The sequence below is a fragment of the Chiloscyllium punctatum genome, chromosome 4 (genome assembly GCF_047496795.1).
Source record: "Chiloscyllium punctatum isolate Juve2018m chromosome 4, sChiPun1.3, whole genome shotgun sequence".
Taxonomy (NCBI): Eukaryota; Metazoa; Chordata; class Chondrichthyes; order Orectolobiformes; family Hemiscylliidae; genus Chiloscyllium; species Chiloscyllium punctatum.
Genome location: NC_092742.1, coordinates 92874100 through 92894189, shown reverse-complemented (window position 1 = coordinate 92894189; position 20090 = coordinate 92874100). Strand labels below are relative to the sequence as shown.

Sequence of the window (20090 nt, the reverse complement as noted above, 5' to 3'; positions counted from 1 at the left end):
ATGGTCTCATTTGATGTAACGGCACTGTTCACCTCTATCAACAAAATCCTAGCCAGAGAAACAATAGCCAACCTGCTGGACATATAGAACAGACAAAAGGACATTGAACCTATCAACAAAGACGGCATACTCAAACTACTGGACCTGTGCCTCACAACACACTTCACATTCAACAACCAAATATATGAACAAATCAACAGCACACCCATGGGCTCACCCATCTCTGGACTCATAGCAGAAGTGGTAATGCAAAGATTAGAACAAACAGTCTTACCGCAAATTCAACCCAAACTCTGGGTCAGACATGTGGATGACACCTTTATAATCATTAAAAACACAGAAATAGAGAACACACACCGGATCATTAACGCCACACTCACAGGAATCCGATTCACTAGAGAGGAAGAAAAGGACAACCAACTCCCATTCCTAGACGTGATGGAACAGAGAACACCGAACGGAGAGTTCACCTCAAAGGTATACAGGAAAGCCACATACACAGACCAAGTCCTGAACTACGAAAGCAACCACCCCAACACACACAAAAGAAGTTGCATCAAGACACTATTCAAAAGGGCCACAACACACTGCAGTACACCAGAACTGCAAAAAGAAGAAGAAGAACACCTATACAATGTATTCACCAAAAACGGATACCCGCGCAATTTCATCAACAGATCCTTAAGGGAAAGGCAACGGAACGAGGACATGCCACAACCCAAAGGAATAGCCACACTACCGTATATCAAGAGCATTTCCGAACTGACAGCCAGACTACTGCGACCACTAGGACTCATAACAGCACACAAACCAACAGCCACTCTCAGACAACAACTCACCAGAACGAAGGACCCGCTACCCAGCATGAGCAAAATCAATGTAGTGTACAAAGTCCCATGCAAAGACTGCACAAAACACTACATCGGACAAACAGGAAGACAGCTAATGATCCGCATCCATGAACACCAACTAGCCACGAAATGACACAACCAGCTATCCTTAGTAGCCACACACACAGATGACAAGCAACATGAGTTCGACTGGGACAACATTACTATTATAGGACAAGCCAAACAGAACAGCCAGGGAATTCCTAGAGACATGGCATTCATCCACAGATTCAATGAATAAGCATATTGACCTGGACCCAATATACCGGCCGCTGCAGCGGACAGCTGGAACTGACAACCGGAAGCGGCAGAGACAAACCACTATAAATACCGGAGGAAACATCACAGAAGCGCTTCACAGGAGGCTCCCAAGCACTGAGGATGTCACCTAGACAGGGGACGAAACGTCTGCAACACAAATTCCCAGCTCGGCGAACAGAACCACAACAGAGGTTTTTAAAATCATGAGGTGCCTGGCTAGGGCAAATAGACAAGGTCTTTTCCCTGGCGTGGGGGAATCCAGAACTAGAGGGCATAGGTTTCGGGTGAGAGGGGAAAGATATAAAAGAGACCTAAGGGGCAGCTTTTTCACACAGAGGGTGGTACGTGTATGGAATGAGCTGCCAGAGGATGTGGTGGAGGCTAGTACAACGACAGCATTTAAAAGGCATCTGGATGGGTATATGAATAGGGAGGGTTTAGAATGTTATAGGCTAAATGCTGGCAAATGGGACTAGATTGATTTAGGATATCTGGTCGGCATGTATAAGTTGGACTGAAGGGTCTGTTTCTGTTGTATACATCTCTGTGACTGTGTGATTTCTAGGTAACTCTATGTATTTCCAGGAAAGGCTGCTGGATAGTGAACAGCAGTGCAAAACAAACACCTACACTGGGACAACTGCTATGGTTCAAATGCTGGCAACTGGGAGTAGTTTAATTTATGCTAACTGGTCGGTATGGATGAGTTGGATCGAATGATCTATTTGCTTATTGTACAATTCTATGACTCTATAACTGCTGCTCTTGCTGATTTTTTTTAAAGCATTCATTCATGGGACTTGAGCATTGCTAGCAAGGTCAACATTTATCACCCATTGTAATTGCTCTGGGAGAGTGGTCTTCTTGAACTGCTGAAGTCTATTGAATGTAGATACAGTGCTGTTAGGTTTTGATTAGCAATCAACAGTGAATGGCAGGATGGTAAACTGGCCATCAACAGGTCCAGGCAGCGGGCCGTGGAGGGAGTCGTTAGGGCCGACTGCCTGCCCCTCTTCCGGGGTTACGTTGGAGCCCGGGTGTCCTTGGAGAAGGAGCACGCGGTGTCCACCAACACCCTGGAGTTGTTCAGGGAGAGGTGGGCGCCGCAGGGAGTGGAGTGTATTATTTCCCCGTCCAACTCTATTTTGATTTAGTCCCTACCCTCCCCTTCACTGTTTTGATCACACAGCATTGCCCTTTGGTGTGAAGGGCAGTGCTTGTCACTGGCCACTCGGGTGATTTCCTATCTTCCTGGTGGGGGAAATTGAATAAAGATTCGTGCACTTTGTGTCTTTTCACTGTGTCTCACACCTGCACACACACACCATGGGTGCTGGGGAAAAAATAAGCAAAAAAGAAAGAAAAAAAAAGAAAAGAAAAAAAAATAGCAGGATGGTGCATTGGTGGAAAAACCCAACAGTATTGGTGGTCATATTCATAGGATTAGTCTGAGAATTAGGGTTTGTAGACGATAAAATCATGGATATGGAAGATGCTGTTAGAGGAGACTTGCCCAGTTTCTGCATGTGTCATCTAAATATTGCACACTGCTGTTACTATGTGTTGGTTAGCTTAACAAAGGCTTCTGGGCTTTGGACTTGTGTTGATATGGCTCAGTGTCAAATTTAGCAGTACAGTTACTTAGCTGCACTTTTGGAAAGACTTTTTATCAAAGAGGTATTTTGTGCTGGTGTCCTTGTTTACACCCTTTACACACTGGTGGCATTCACCTCTTATCTCATCCATCACCACTCTCAACTGGAGCATCATATATTGCTTATTCAATATCCAACCTGGATGTGAAGAAATTTTCTCCATTTGAGTATTGGGATGACTGAAATTGTTGTTTTTGGTCTCTGCTCCAAACTCTATTGGTAACTGTCTGATATTAAGCCAGTGTGTTTGCAAAGTTGATGTCACCTTCGATCCTGCAGTGAGATTCCGACCTCATATTTGTGTTATTTCTAAGATTACTTATTTCCATCTATGCGTCATCACTCACCTTTTTACCTGTCACAGAACATCTACGACTGAAATCCTCATTCTTGCTGTTGCTATCTCCAGGGTAGCTTGAGACTGGATATTCTATGGTGAGTGGTGAGTTTAGCTCAGTTGGCTGGACAGTTGGTTTGTGAAGCAGTGTGTTTGCCAGCAATGTGGGTTCAATTCCCGTCACTGGCTGACGTGGCCATGAAGGACTCTCCTTCTCAACGTGTCTCCTCGCCTGAGGTGTGGTGGTTCTCTGGTTAAATCACCACCAGTTGTCTCTCTCTAATGAGAGAGCACCCCTATCATCTGGTAAGACTATGTTGGCGCTCACATTCTGTAGTGATTGAGGGATTAAGGTTTTTTTTTATTTTTAAGAACTGGGTGGAAAGAGATTTAATTGAGGGTGGGCAATACCCATATAGAGAGAATTGTTCACAACGCTAGCTTACATGGGGTCCAGGATAGAAAGTTAGTTGGTCAGCATTTTAGTGGGAACACAGCTCAGTTGAAAGATGACTGGCCTCATGGACAAGCAGAGTTTGGAGACAGCATGAGGAGAAATAGGAGACACTTTGAAAAGTAGGTGAGTCGAGGTCTATGGCAATGGAGAGTTTGGGGAAGAAGTTTGACTGAGTGTATGAGGAGCAGGGAGGGAACTGCGAAAGGTAGAATGTTAGAAGTCCATGAACTCCTCACTTGGTGAAGATGGGGTTGCAGGAGACTGGGGGGGGAGGGGGAGGTGGGGGGGGGGGGGGAAGGGGAAGGATACCTATGCAATCAAGAATAATCTGGAATCAATTGTAATCTCATGAATACTTTTATCAAATCAAAGCTGGGTCTAATAGTGGTTCCAAGGAGATGTTATTGGACTCAAAATGTTAACTTTTTTTTTCTTTCTCCACACCTGCCACCATACCTTCCGGCATTTTGCAACCCTTTTCCCTTTTACTTTCAATCTCCAGTATCCGCACTACTTTGCTTTTACCCCAGTAGTGATTCATTTAGTTCAACCAAATGTAGAATGCAGATGTGATGAATGTTGTACTGGTGTAATGGCTCGGGTGCAAAGGAACACTGGGGCTTAAAGCATCCAAAGTGGAAATGAGGGTGGGCCTGAGTAGGTTGGTCGCAACGGAAAATGTTATGTTGAGTAAAAGGTCCATGGTTAGATAGAACCCATCTTTCAAAATCTGAATGAAGTGAAATCTTTAGGGGCAGATGTGCAAGGAAGTGAAGTTGGAAGCGGGGCTATGGGTAAAGTGATAATAGGGAGTGATCGGAGTTTGACCCATCTGTGATTGATACTGTTGGAGCAATGAGGTCAGGTGAGTTGGCAAGCCCAAGCGGGTAACTAGAGGGAGAGCTCTCCATTGAGCCACATTAGCAGTAATGGTCACTCAAAGCTACAGCTTAAAAGCTTCCATGATGAATGCACAAATTGACCTCTTCAAATTACAGTGCTAGTGCACTGCAAAAAAAAATCAAAGGGGCCATGCACAATCCGGGTGAGGGAAAATCAAGGGAATGTCGACTAACGCCGGTGTTTTTTATTTTGATTTTTATTGCTCATTTGAGGAGTGATTTTATTCTGGAATACAGTGTGATTTGGAAGGGTGGGAGATCATTACTCCAATCCAGAGTCTTTGGTCTTTGTGCAGGGGAAGTGGAAGAGGAGATGGAGAACACAGAACTACAGGAGCTATCGGAGAATGAGCGACACCAGCTGAAGCACCGAGAACTCTTCCTGTCACGGCAGCTAGAATCTTTACCCGCGACCCACATCAGGTAACTCTGGGGCGGAAGAGCATGTCTGTGGTTGCAGGCTTGACGTTGCAGAACTTTTGTGTTTTGCTCAGTCATTGGATGTGTACTCCTGGTTTTCCCTACTTCTCCTCGGTCAAGACTTGCTTTTGATTCCCTTCCTTTCCTGCTTAACACTGACTTGAAATTGTACAATGCTGTTAACATAATGAGGACAAGTGTGTGTTGAAACCTAATTCGACTCCAAACCCAAGAAGGAATTAGGATAGCCAACCTAAAGCTTCTTAAAATAGGTTTTGGCAGCATTTTTAAGGGAGGAGGGAGAGATGGAAATGTATAGTCAGGGAATTCTGGAGTTTATGTCTTAAACAGCTAAATGCATGGTTAACAAAGATGAGTTGATGAAAATCTATACCATACTGCTGCTTGTTTTGTGTGTTCTCTGTCCTTTCTCTTTGATTTGTACTTTTAATATATTCTTTGCTTTCTTTATCTTCTTTAAATAAAACTTTTTATAACTGGTTCCGTTGGCAGGAGAGTGGGTAACCAGAGGGGGATAGCTCCTCAGTTCTCTGGAGTGGGACTTTACTCCATGAGTGGAATTGACCCCTAACTGAATTAAACAGCAAGAGGTTGACGGAGGTGTGTCTAGAACCAGATGACACTGATATAAGGTGAATGACAAAGGAAGCAATGGCAAAATAACATTTTCATGCAATAAGTAGTTGGGATCTGGGAACCATTGCCTGAGAATGTGGTGGAGACAGATTCAATTGTGGCATTTGAGGGGGAATTGCACAAGCCCCTGATGAAAATGGAATTTGCACGGCTTTGGGGAAATGCAGGAAAGTGGGACCAACTAAGTTGCTCGCTTGCAATGACTGTCTATGGCTTTGTTTCATGGTTCCCTAACACAAAAGCATAAGACTGCAGATGTTGGGAATCTGAAATTGAAAATACAAAGCTCTTGAAATACTTGGCAAGTCTGGTAATATCTGTGGAGAAAAAAACTGAGTTAACTTTTCAGGTCATCGACTTTTGTAAGAACTGGGAAAAAGATATGTGACAGATTTTCAGTGAATATAGAGATAGGAAAGTGAGGAAGTGAAGGAATGACTAAAAGGAATTGATGGGTGGAATGGCAAGAGGAATTAAAGAATGAAGGGGATGGTTGTGCAAGGCAGAAGCAGGTATTACCTTTTATGATTTCATTAATCTGAGAAGAATAGTTAATAGTACCAATACAATCTATTTGTAAAGAAAAGTGGGATTAGTGGTAGTGACCTGAAACAGTTGAAACCAATTTTTAGAAAAATATAAAGCATCTAATGGAAAATTGGCAACTACTGGTTAGAGGTTAAGTTAGGTTAAGATAAGTTAAGTTAGCCTCCTATGCCATTAAAAAAAACATTCCAATAAGCTTAAACTACTACAACAACAGCAATTTAAACTAACATGTTGCTGTTAATGTAGCAAGACATGTCATAGGAATATCATAAAACAATATTTCCCTGATTTACACAAAGATATGTTGGGTCAAATGACCGAAGACCACAAGAAATAGGAACATGAGGCTGCTGCTCCATTCAGTAGGATCCTGGCTGAGCCAACATTCCTCACATCCACTTTCCTGTGTTTTCCGTATAACCCTCGATTCCCCTACGGGTCAAGCAACTATCTGCCTCAGCCTGAAATACACGTAAAAATTCTGTTCACACAGCTCTCTGTGGTAAGGAGTTGAAAGACTCTAAACCCTCTGAAAGATGATGCTTCCCCCCAACCTCTGCTCAGTCTTAGGTTGGCACCTCTTAATCCTGAGATGTTGCCCTCAGGTCCTAGACCCTCCTATGAGAGGCGGCATCCTCTCAACATTTACCCTGTCAAGCTCTTAAGAATGGTGTAGGTTTCAATGAGATCACTTCTCATTCTTCTAAACTCCAGTGCATAGGATCCCAACCTCTTCAGCCCTTGCTCATAGGACAATCCCTTCATACTGGGGATCATTCAAGTGTACCTTCTCTGAACTGTCTCCAGTGAAATGATAACTCCCCTTAAACAGGGGGATCGAAACTGCTCCACGTACTCCAGATATGGTCTCACCAGCACCTTGCACAGCTGCAGTAAGACTTCTCTACTCTTATACTCCAACCCTCTTGAAATAAGGGCCACCATTCCATAGCTTTCGTTATTAACCTGCTGTACCTGTGTGCTAGCTTTCTGTGTTTCATGTACAAGTACCCCCCAAGTCCCTTGTGTGATCAGAATTCTTATGTATATTTAAGGCTGAGGCAGATAGTTTCTTGACCAGTAGGGGAATCGAGGGTTATAGGGAAAACACAGGAAAGTGGATGTGAGGAATGTTGGCTCAGCCAGGATCTTATTGAATGGAGCAGCAAGCTTAAGGGACCTCATGTTCCTATTTCTTGTAGTCTTCGGTCATTTGACCCAACATATCTTTGTGTTGCGCCTTTCTGCAGTTCTTCTCCATCTAAATAATATTCCCCTCCAGTCCCTCCTAAAATGAACAACTTCACATTTTCCCGCATTATACTCCATTTGCCAACATATTTATTGCCCATTTAGTTAACCTGTCAATATCTCTCTGTGAATTGTTTGTATCTCTCTCAGAACCTACCTTTCCACCTATTTTTGTGTCGTCTGCAAATTTGACTGCAGTGCATTCACTTCCTTCCTGAAAGTCATTTATATATACTGTATTGTAAACAGTTGTGATATCAGCACAGGTGTCTGTGGAACCCCACTGGTTGTGGATCGCCAACCTCAAAAAGAATCCCTTATCCCCACTCGCTGTAACTTAGGGTTCTTGTGGTACAGTGGTAATGCCTACCTCAGAGCCAGGTTCACATCCCACTTGCTCTGGTGTGTCGTAAGAGCCCTAAACAGATTGACTCAAAAGCATCACCACTTGCTGTTTCCTGCCCATGAGCCAGTTCTCAATGAATGCTGAGAAATGACCTCCAACACCATGGTTATTTATGACTTAACCTTTGTGAGGTACCTTGTCAAACACCTTCTGGAAATCCAAATATAACACATCTCCTGTTTCCCTCTCTCCACTCTGATTAAGGCTTCTTTGAAAAACTCGAATAAACGTCAGGGACCCGGGCTCGATTCCAGCTTTGGGTGACTGACTGTGTGGAATTTGCATGTTCTCCCTGTGTCTGTGTGGGTTTCCTCTGAGTGCTCTGGTTTCCTCCCACAGTCCAAAGATGTGCAGGTTAGGTGAATTGGCCATGCTGCATTACCCATAGTGTTCAGGGATGTGTAGGTTACGTGCATTAGTCAGGGGAAATGTAGAGTAATACAGTAGGGGAATGGGTCTGCGAGGGATGCTCTTTGGAGGTTAGGTGTGGACTTGCTGGGTTGAAGGGCCTGTTTCCACACTGTAGTGATTCTATGAAATAATCAGAGACAATTTCCCTTTCACGATGTCATGCTGATTCTGCTTGATTGCTTTGTGATTTTCCAAATGCTCTGCTATTATTTCCTTAATGATTGGTACCAGCACTTTTCTAACAAGAGATGTTGGGCTAATCGGCCTGTAGTTAACAACTTTTTGCCTCCCTCCCTTTTTGAATAGAAGTGTCACATCAGCAGTTTTCCAGAGCTCTGGTAACTTCTCCAGAATCCAACGCTCAGTCAAACAGTTGAGTTTTGCAGAGTATCCAAGAGGAGAAGAGTGAGATAGGAAATTTGGGACAGAATTGGAAAAACTTAGGACCTTGATAACTGATCAGTGATGGAATAGTTTAAAATTGGAGATGCTCTTGAGGACAGAAATAGAATAGTACTGTTATCTCAGCCAGTTGAGTTAGAAGACAATGATAGGCAAATGTGAAAGCTTGAAAGCACTTGAAAACAAGGCACTGCATGACTAGGAGCCAGTCTCTACCTCTCTACCTCTCAACCTCGCTTTCGCTCTCTCTGTCCCTCCCACTCTCTGTCTGTGTCTCACTTGCTCTGTCTCGCACTTTCTCTCACACAGACTCTCTCATTTTCTCTGTCTGCTGAAGACTCCCCATGGCCCAAAAACAGCCTCAGCCCCACAAAGTAGCCTTACTTAGGATGTCGATCCTTGTGTTGTTGGTTGTTCCTGGCAGCAAAAATCCCCCACTGTTTCTTGAAATCATGCCATAAGCTTGATTTACTATTTGATCCGAAAGACAGCACATCTAACAGCATAGAACTCCCCTGATGCTGCTCAGGAGTCTCACAGTTGATAAACCTACAGCCATCTGACTAACACAGTGAAACATAATGATTCAGCATCTGTTCCCTTGGAGAAATATAGTACTTTTTACTGACAGCTTTTTACTTTCCTTCCAGGGGTAAGTGCAGTGTTACACTGCTAAACGAAACAGAGTTACTTCTATCTTACCTGGAACGTGAGGTAAGGACCTGTTTCTGGAAGTATTTGTGGTCTATTAATGCGGTTGTTTCAGTATCTCTGTTATTTGTTTTATTTTCCTGTATTGTTCAGCAATTGGTCACTGTGTCTCTGCTAATCTTGTATCTTAATGCTTGGAGGCAGCTTGAAGGCTTGCACTGAGCCACACCATCTGCAGGATCTTGAGCTTGATTTCACTGATTTGAGATGAAACGGTAAGAAGGATGACATGGCTGGCCCAGGTGACTAGGGTAGAGAGTGCGGAAAATAATTATTTAAACATCTCGGCACAGGGCAGCACAGTGGCTCAGTGGTTAGCAAGCGCCGGGGACCCAGGTTAGATTCCAGCCTCTGGCAACTATCTGTGTGGAGTTTGCACATTCTCCCCGTGTCTGCGTGACTTTCCTCCGGGTGCTCCGGTTTCCTCCCACAATCCGAAGAAGTGCAGGTCAGGTAAAATAGCCATGCTAAATTGCCCATAGTGTTCAGGGATGTGTAGAGTTAGGTGCATTAGTCAGGGGAAATGTAGAGTAACAGGGTAGGGGAATGGGTTTGTGTAGGTTACTCTTCAGAGGGTCTGTGTGGACCTCTTAGGCTAAATGGCTTGTTTCCACGCTGTAGATTCTATCATCCCACTGTAGGTTGTTATGAAGGAGCACTCTGTTGCTCCTTTGCATGCCACCATCAGCTGAAGCCAAGATAGAATTTGTTGGTAATGTCCCTATTGCTAAATAACAAACTAAGAGCACTCATTGTCGAGGCATTCAAATGAAAAAGAAATGCTTCATTTAGTAACTATCAGTGCCGTTAAGAGACGAAGGAGTGGCATCGAGAGATCCTGGATTCTTTATTCTAAATCCAATCTCCTTAACCTTGGCAGTGCTACAGAGTGAAATTGGCCAAACATCTGGCATGAAGGTACTGATCTGTGGAGGAATTTCAGGAATGAGATGTTGGTTTTCTATCTGAGACCTTGGTATAGTCAAGCTGTGCCTTGGGCCCTTATCAGACCGATCATTTTGGAACAGCGAGCGGGCGAACCCAGTTGGATAGGAGACAAAGATTCAGTTTCCTGACAGCAGGATGAAGTTTCTGCCCTAAGTTCTCAGAACCTTTCAAGTAGGTTGGCTTTCCTGATCTTGATGCCAACCTGTTTTGAACTCCCTAGCATCCCATTATTACTCATCAACATCCCAAGCTACTGAAGTTACAATCACTGCTGATGACAAACTTGTGAGGGAATGAAGTAAAATGTGTGTGTTCACAAATCCGGCATATACATATAGAAGTTAGGTTAGTTTTTTTTCCTTCTAAGCTCTGAAGAAGACAAAAGTCTTCACTATTTGGCTCCTTCGCAACCAAGGTGTTTCTTTGCACAAGTGCTTACATTATAAGGGGTGAAAGTGAAATAGCTCATCAGCTGATGCTGGCAAAGCTGACCTGGAAGGCAAGCAGGGTGGAGTTCCAAGGGGCTGGTATAGTTTGCTTAATAAAAGTGCTCCAGGTAGAATGGAACTTAAAGGATGTGATTGTCAGGGGCACTGTATGCGAGAGTGGAGGGCGCAATTCTTAGGGGACAGGGGTTAAGATAAAAGGAGTAAGTTTAAACAAGATTTGAGGGGCAAGATTTTTTTACACAGAGGGTGGAATGTACTGCCAGAGGAGGTGGTGGATGTGGATACTATAGAAACATTTAAGAGGCAACTTGACAGATAAATGAATAGGTAGGGAATAGCTGGATGCAGAGCACGTAGAGGCAAAAAGATTTTTAGTTTAGAAAGGCATCATGTGTCGGCACAGTCTTGGTGGGCTGAAGGGCCTGTTGCTGTTGTTCTTTGAGGAAATTATGCAGAAGGGAGAGTCACGGTGATCGGGATAAGGGGGACAAGGAAGAGCAGGAGGTACATATTTACAGTGGGGACCACAATGGAGCAATTAGGTGAATTTGTGATAGAGTTGGAGCAGACTGGATGGGATTCTGTTCTGAGGGTCGGTACAGACTTGGTGGGGTGAATGGCCTCTTTCTGTACTGGGATTCTATGATGCTATCTCAGAGTTCCTCCTGCTTCGGTAGGAGATAACATCTCTGTGTGTGATAACATCTCTGAACAGGTTCATTCAAAAAATAAATAAGTAACCAACAGAACAGTGGAGAAAGATTTCCTCTTTGCACCATTCACTTAGTGCAATGCTCAGGTTTAGGCACTGGTTCAGACCATATCCTGTGCTAGATTGTTTCTGATTTAACAGTGGTGGAAAAATAAAATTAGATCTAATTTCCAGTTGTTGACTAAAGGGATTGGATTTAATATGACTGGATTTCGAATAATCTGTACAATAAATTGATTTACTGACTTTTTATATTAAAGGAAGTATTGCTCCTTCAAAATGGAATTCTAAGTAGCACAGTTATGATTTAAGATTAGATTCGATTCCCTACAGTGTGGAAGCAGGCCTTTCGGCCCAACAAGTCCACACCGACCCTCCGAAGAGTAACCCTCCGAAGAGTAACCCATCCAGACCCATTTCCCTCTGACTAATGCACCTAACACTATGGGCAATTTAGCATGGCCAATTCACCTGACCTGCACGTCATTATTGTGGGATTCTTTCAAACTCCTGCAAGAACTTGTTGACTATCCTAACACTAGGGCATTAGCTCAATATTGTTTCCAGAATTGCATATCACTTTAAGATGATCAACACGTAATTAGCCATACTTTATAATCTAACAAAACAAAACTTAAGCTGTGTAAAGAGGATATTTATTTGATATACAAATGCATTTTAGATGAAATAAAAGCTGGCCATACTAGTTTGCAAATACCTGATCTCATCTAATCTTCTGAAGTTATGCAGACTTGGGCCTGATCTGTACTGTACTTGGATATGAGGCCGCCTGAGAATACTAGGTGCACTTAGACTCCTATTTCCAGCAGAGGTCGCTAATGTCACCACACTGTGTTTGCATTGAGAGTCTTGTGTGCTGCAGTGGTAGTGTCTTTACCTATGGGCCGTCAGGTCTGAATTACAGTCCTGACCCACCCTAGACATGTGCCATGACAGGTCAGAACAGTTTGATTAAAAATTTCTGTACAGTGGAAGACTTTTGTAAGTCCTCCTTCACTCTTCAGCAGGACCCAAATGCTCGTGATTCACTTGCTGCTACCAGTTTCCAGCCTCTCTCAGTAACCAATCTTCTCCTCAAATTAAGAACGTAAAAACGTATAGGTGAACATTGTTTTATCGTGTAACTAATTTTTCTAAAAAGTGATACATGTTTTGCGTTACATGAGTCAATGGAATTTTTACAGCATGGGAGGGGAACTCAAAAGCTAAAAGATTGAGGAAGTCCTGTAAAGAGGCAACATTATTTTGTATCTAACCTAGATTGATCACATAACCTCCAGATGTGTACAATCATTGTAGCGAATGTGTTACTTGATAATAAATTCATAATGTACCTGTCCTGGGTCAGTGCAGAAGGAGCTTTACTCTATTTCCAAACCAGGCTGGAGGCTGCCTGAGAGCATGAAGTAGAAAATATGTCATGCCACAATATTCATCCTTCATTAGGCTAGCAAGGAATATAACCAGCTGTTTTTAAAAAAGTTCAAGTGACCCGACATTGGTGTCCCTGCTCATTCAAATTCATTTGCCATTTCAGTTTCGGGACAAGCAGAGTTGTTTGATATGATTTTAAGTTGACTTGTCTTCCTGTTTTACCCTTTCCCTTCAGGACACTTTTTTTTATTCACTCGTCTATGATCCACAGCTGAAGACCCTTTTGGCAGATAAGGGAGAAATCCGTGTTGGGCCCCAGTACCAGGCAGACATTACAGACCTACTGAAAGAAGGTAAATGGCCAGTGGGGTTGGCACATGAACATCGAGAGTTCACAACAAGTGAAGGATACTGAATTCTTTAAAAGAACTACACACGCAGACTTACTCCCCATTATGAACTTCAGGTTACTATTAGATTCCTGTTTGGTTCAGCATCATCAAAGACACTGACCACTTAAGAGCAAATCAAAACAGTCACAGTTATCCAGCTGTGAGCTTTCTTTGCGACAACCCTTAGTGAACTTGCATGAATGAGGCACTTATAACATTATGTAGTGAATGGTAGTCGGAAGTTTTATTTTATTTGTTCATTGGTGTGGGTTATGCTGGCTACGCCCATCCCCAATTACCCTTGAGAAAGTGAGCCACCTTCCTGAATTGCTGCAGTCCATGTCAAGCGGGTATTCTCACATTGCAATGGGACTTTGACCCATCGATGGTGAAGGATTGGTGATGTAGTTCCAAGTCAGGATGATACGTGGCTGGGAGAGGAAGTAATAGGTGGTGAAGTTCCCATGCACCTGCTGACCTTAACCTTTAGGTTTTAGACGCTACAGGTTTGGAAGATGCTGTTGAAGGAGTCTTAGTGACTTGCTGCAATGCATATTGTAGCTGGTACACACTCAGCCACTGCATCTTGGTGGTGGTGGAAGTGATTATTGAAGGTGGCGGTTGAAGATTGGAGTGCTAATTAAGTGGTTGGCTTTGTCTGGAATGGTATAAATCTTCTTGAACATTGTCAGAGTTGCACTAATCTAGCTAAGAGGAGAGTATTTCATCACACTTCTGATTTGTGCCTTATGGTGGACAGGCTTTGGAGAGTCAGGAGATGAGTTACAGATGAGCAGAATTTCTAGTCTGTCACCTGCTTTTGTCGCCATAGTATTTATACAACTGGTTCAGTTCATTTTCTGGTCAATGCTAACCCCCAGGGTGTTAACAGTTTGAGATTTGGTCTTGAAATAACATTGAATGTCAGTGATTGAATTCTGTCTTGTTGGAGATGGTTATTGCCTAGCACTTGTGTGACACAAATGTTATTTGGGTAGTGATGGATAACTCATTGTCCTTTCTTTACTTCACTTCAAAAGTGCTTCGTTATCTGTGAAGTGCTTTAGGACATTCTGAGATTATGAAAAGTGCTCTATAACCGCAAGTTCTTTTTTTCTCTGCTTTGGTTAAAATTCCTGTTGTAATTATAATCCTTTTCTCTCTGAAGGATTTCGAAGATGATTCTTGACATTGTGAATGTAACATCATATCTAAAATATATTTTCAGCACAAATCAAAATCTCATCTAAACCAAAGGCTAATATTACTTGTAAAACTAGGATGAGAATTTCTTTTAAGAGTTGTTTTGATCTGTGATTCAAATTTTAAAGTAGCCAAATTCCTAAATTTTTCTAAACAAAATATACCAAAGAACTGCAGATGCTGTAAATCAAAGTCACAACAGATTTTTTTCAATCCTTTATTTCTTTTAAAAGTTTAGCATTTTCACTTTTCTCTCGTTTATTCTAACTAAGTGTAAAATTTCATTGAAGTACTGTAAGTATCATCAGCCTCATCTACAAACTTAAGTTGCTCTTAAGACACTTTTAGTCCTTTTCACAGAATGCATGGAAAAGGGGTTTCTATCCAACTAAGGACTCGGAAATTGGAAAAATCCAAACAAAATTGAATTCCTTTGGGTTTTCTCCAGATCCAGATGTTGTTGAATTATTAAAAACAGTGGTCTCACCCTAAGAACAGTATTACATACATCTATTTGGTCTTTGACTAACTTCCTATTCTGGGTCGCTCACTTCAGTAGTATGTGTCTTTGTTTCATGATCATCCCTCCTATATGGCACTGTGATATGTAATACATTATCTATACTTAGACAGAGAGTACAGTTATGGTATTACCTCTGTGGAATGGAGATGACTTATTACATAGTATGGCAATCCCTTACCTCCCATGCCTCAGTGATTATCACAGTCTGGAATGGAGGCCCAGAGATGAGTTTGACCTAATGAAGGTCAAAAGGGAAGTGGACAGCAAATGTTCCATTAATTATGATGTAGTATTCCTTCTCCTTCATTAAATAGCTATTTTGGAATATGCATATTTATGCTCTTCACCACTAGAACATAGAACATTAACAGCGCAATGCAGACCCTTTGGCCCTCGATGTAGTGCCGACCTGTGAAAATAATCTGATGCCCATCTAACCTACACCATTCCATTTTTATCCATATGTATGTCCAGTACCCATTTAAATGCCCCTAACATCGATGAGTCTACTACTGTCATTGTTTTTACTGTTGCAAGCAGGCCATTCCATGCCCCTACTACTCTGAGTCAGTAAACTACCCCTAATATCTATTCTAAATCTATCACCCCTCAATTTAAAGCTATGTCCCCTTGTGTTAGCCTTCATCATCCTAGGAAAAAGGCTCTTACTGTCCACCCTATCTAAACCTCTGATTATCTTACATGTCTCGATTAAGTCACCTCTCAACCTTTTTCTCTACACTGCCAAGAATTTTATCATTAGCCCAGTACTCTTTATTCCTGTTACTTCTTCTGAAGTGAACTACCTCACAATTTTCGGCATTAAACTCCATTTGCCACTTCTCAGCCCAGCTCTGCATCTTACCTATATCCCTCTGTAACCCACAACATCCTTCAGCACTATCCACAACTCTGCCTACCTTAGTGTCATCCACAAATTTGCTAACCCATCCTTCTACACCCACATCGAGATCATTTATAAAAATGTAACAGCAGTGGCCCCAAAACAGATCTTTGCGGCATACCACTGGTAACTGAGCTCCGGGATGAACATTTTCCATCATCCACTACCCTCTGTCTTCTTTCAGCTACCCAATTTCTGATCCAAATCGCTAAATCACCTTCAATCCTGAAACTCTATATTTTGTGCAATAGCCTACCATGTGGAACCTTATCAAGCACCTTACTGAAGTCCATACACACCACATCAACTACTTTACACTCATCTACCTGTTTTGTCACCTTCTCGAAGAACTCAATATGGTTAGTGAGGCACGACCTACTCTTCACAAAGCCATGTTGAATATCTCTAATCAACTTATTCCTTTTGAGATGATTATAAATCCTATCTCTTGTAACGTTTTGCAACACCTCACCTACAACTGAAGTAAGGCTCACTGGCCTATAATTACCAAGGTGGTCCTGACTCCCCTCCTTAAACAAGGGAACAACATTTGCTATTCTCCAGTCTTCTGGCACTACTCCTGTCAACAATGATGACATAAAGATCGAAGCCAAAAGCTCTGCAATCTCCTCCCTTGCTTCCCAGAGAATCTAAGGATAAATCCCATCTGGCCCAGGGGTCTTATCTATTTTCAGATCTTCCAAAATTGCTAAAACCTCCTCTTTGTTAACCTCAATCCATCTAATCTTGTAGCCTGTATCTCACTAACATTGCCCTTTTCCAGTGTGAATACTGACGAAAAGTATTCATTAAATGCTTCCCCTATGTCCTCAAATTCCACACACAACTTTACACTACTATCTTTGGCTGTAATCTTACTCTAGTCATTCTTTTATTCCTGATATACCTATGGAAAGCCTTGGGGTTTTCTTTGATCCTATCTGCCAAAAACTTCTCATGTCCCCTCCTGTCTCTTCTTAGCCCTCTCTCCAGATCTTTTCTGGCTAACTTATAACTCTCAAGTCCCCGAACTGAGCCTTCACGCCTCATCCTTCTTCCTCTTGACAAGGACTTCAACTTTAGTAAACCTGGCTCCCTCTCTTGACAACTACCTCTCTGCCTGATAGGTATATGCTTATCAAGGACCCGCAGTAGCTGTTACTTGAGTAAGCTCCACATTCCCCTGCAGTTTCCCTCCCCATCCTATGCATCTTAAATCTTGCCTAATTGCATTATAATTGCCTCTCCCCAGTTATACCTCTTTTCCCTGTGATGTATATACCTATCCCTGCCTATTGCTATTGTAAACATACTGTTCTAGAGACACTCCGATCTTTACAGGTCAGTTGATTTAAGCTGATGTCACTTTCCCACCATCACTTTATGGCTGGATGAGTAGTATTTCTTCTATTACAGGAGAGGAGGATGGAAGAGATCAGTCCAAAATGGAAGCCAAAATCTGGGATGGTGACACCCCATTGACAGACAAACAGATTGACCAGTTCTTAGTAGTTGCTCGGTAAGTCCTGACAGCATTACCAAAACAATGTGCAGGGAACTGCCAAGCCTGTTTGTAAAGGTGGTGCAATATAAAGAAGAGTCCGATTGCCTGATAAGTGATTTAAGGCTCAGCCATATTATCACCATTTGATGTCTGATTGCTCCGTGTCATTCAGTACTATTGAGTCTCACTTGATGACAGTGTGCCATGCAGTGAAATCACTGTGTCTGCTAAATAGTGTCCTTGGGGTTTTGGTGCCATTTATAACTTCTGGCAAGGAGACGGATAGATTTAGATTTGAAAGACTTCTGCATGCCTCAGGACACAGACCAGGAATGTCTTTGTTTGGTTCGTGGGTTACCTCAACCAGTGCTGTAATTAGTCTCTGTTTACCTGAGTATTTAATTGGAGGGTAAGGTCCAACAAGGGTTGTCCATCGCTGTATGCCATCAAGAATCTGAAGTTGGGCTGTCCTCATGAACCACTACAGTAGTGAAGATGCTGCTACTGCAAGCCGTTTGGTAACATCTGAATGGCTCACTGTGCCACTGCGAGCGCAGTTAACAATTGGCCACATAAGTTTGGAACTGGAGTTGCGCATTGCTCCCTGTCAGTATGACCAATGTCAATTTAAATTGAAAAAAAGCTATTATTTTCTTGGGACTGCATTGTTCAAACAAAACAAAACAAAAAGCTATGTGTAATATTTCTGGTCCTTTCCAGGTCTGTAGGTACATTTGCCCGTGCTTTAGACTGCAGTAGTTCAGTGAGACAGCCTAGTTTGCACATGAGTGCAGCAGCTGCCTCCAGGGATATCACTCAGGTAAGAAATAGCATGCAACTGCTCCTGTGTATAGTATCACGCTATTGCTCCTGTTGTTGACTGCATTCTCTATAGATTGCTTGTGGTCTTTTTTTTCCCCCCCTGTGGTCTTGACTGAGAGATTTACAAGACTATTGCTAGAAATGGAGAATTTTAGTGAGGAAAGCTGGGTATGTTTTCTTTGAAGTTGACGTGGCTGAAGAGAGATTTAAGTTTGGGTGAATAGAAGTACGGGGAGTCTGGAGACTGTGGGCAGGATTTTGCTATTTCCATTTGCAAAATAACTGGTGGAGGGGATTAGAGGGGAGTTGAACAGTAATCTTTTTCACTGGTGGGTGGCAAAGATTGAGAACTCATCACTTAAGAGGATGGTGGAGGTGCAAAACCCCTCTCACTTTTTAAGAAATACTTCAGTATGCACTTGAGTTCATGTAGACTACAGGCTAAGGACGAAGAGCTAGAAAGTGGAATTAAATTGGCTATACAAAAGCTCAATACAAAACGTAAGATCACATTGGGTTGAATTATTTATTAGTTTGGATAGAGGAATGACCAACCAATCGAAAGAGAGTCAGAAGAAAAAAGGTCTTTTTCTGGTTGGCAAATTGTAATTAGTGGGGTGGCACAGTCTGATCCTCAGACCCCAACTGTTAATAATCTGTTTAATGGCATGGATATGGGATAGAAGGTGCTATAGTCAGGTTTGGAGATGACACTAAAATTGGTAGGACAGTAAGTTGCAATGAAGAAATTTACAAATGGATATAGATAGGTTAAATGAATTTGGCAGATGCAGTTTGATGTGGATAAGTGAAAGTTATCAACTTTGGTCAGAAGAATTGAAAGGCAACATATTATCTAAATGGAGAGAAGCTTCAGAGTACCTCAGGGCAAAGAGATCTGAGAGTCCTTGTACATAAATTGTAGAAAATGAGTGTAGACATTGAACATGTAATAACGTAGGCAAAAGAAAGTTGACATTTATTGCTACAGGAATAGTCTATAAACGTAGGGGAGTGTTGCAGCAACTCTACAAAGCATTTGTAAACCACACTTGGGAGTATTGCACATATTTTGGTCCCCTTACTTCAGGAGGAATATAGTTGCATTGGAGGCATTTCGGAGGTGGTTCACTAGATTGATTACAGAAGTGAGGCATTTGTCTTATAAAGAGAAATTGAGCAGTTTAGGTCTGCTATGTGGAGTTTTAGAAGAATGAGAGGAGATCTGATTGTGGCATATAAGATGCTAAAGGGGGTTGACAAGGTAGATGTAGAAATGATTCCTCACAGGTAGATGGTTCCTTGTATGGAGCAATCTAGAACGAGAGGTCATAGTCTTAGGATAAGGGGTAGTAGATCGAAAACAGAGATAATGAGAAATTATTTCTGTCAAAGGGTCATGAATCTGTAGAATTCACTACCCTGGAAAACTGAGTAAATGTAAGGAGGAGATAGACTGATTTTTAATTAGTGACAGGTTGAAGGATTATGGAGAGTGGGCAGGATAGTGGAGTTAAATTTGAGCTGAGATCAGCCATGATCACATTGAATGGTAGAGCAGGTTCAAAGGGCGGAATTGCCAACTGCTGCTCGTAGTTCTTATTGTCTCCAACAGGATTTGTAGCAGACTTTGGTGATTTTGTCCAATATTATTAACAACAAATTGGGTAGTCTGTTCTGGACTCATAACAATGGCTTTTTCTACACTGGCATGGGCATGATGGACTGAATAGACTGTGACATGCATATCCTTGTATTTCAATTTTTTTTTAAATGGTTCTGTTGCAAACCTCACTATGTTCAATTGTGTCAGCAATGTTTGTCATATCTCAGTCGGTAGCACTTTTGCCTCACCTGGTGCGGCACGGTGGCTCAGAGGTTAACACTGCTGCCTCACAGCACCAGGGCCTTCGGTTCGATTCCAGCCTC

The 20090-nt window shown here is 42.3% G+C and overlaps 1 protein-coding gene across 1 annotated transcript in view; it reads left to right on the top strand.

Annotated features, from left to right (window-relative positions):
- LOC140476533 (metastasis-associated protein MTA1-like) overlaps positions 1–20090 on the top strand; it is a 131746-nt gene that overhangs the window by 7594 nt on the left and 104062 nt on the right. Inside the window, exons 3-7 of the mRNA XM_072569306.1 lie at positions 4799–4925; positions 9249–9312; positions 13049–13166; positions 17252–17354; positions 18060–18159. Coding sequence (XP_072425407.1) covers positions 4816–4925; positions 9249–9312; positions 13049–13166; positions 17252–17354; positions 18060–18159 — 495 coding nt within the window. The 5' untranslated portion in view covers positions 4799–4815. The remainder of the gene's footprint in view (positions 1–4798; positions 4926–9248; positions 9313–13048; positions 13167–17251; positions 17355–18059; positions 18160–20090) is intronic.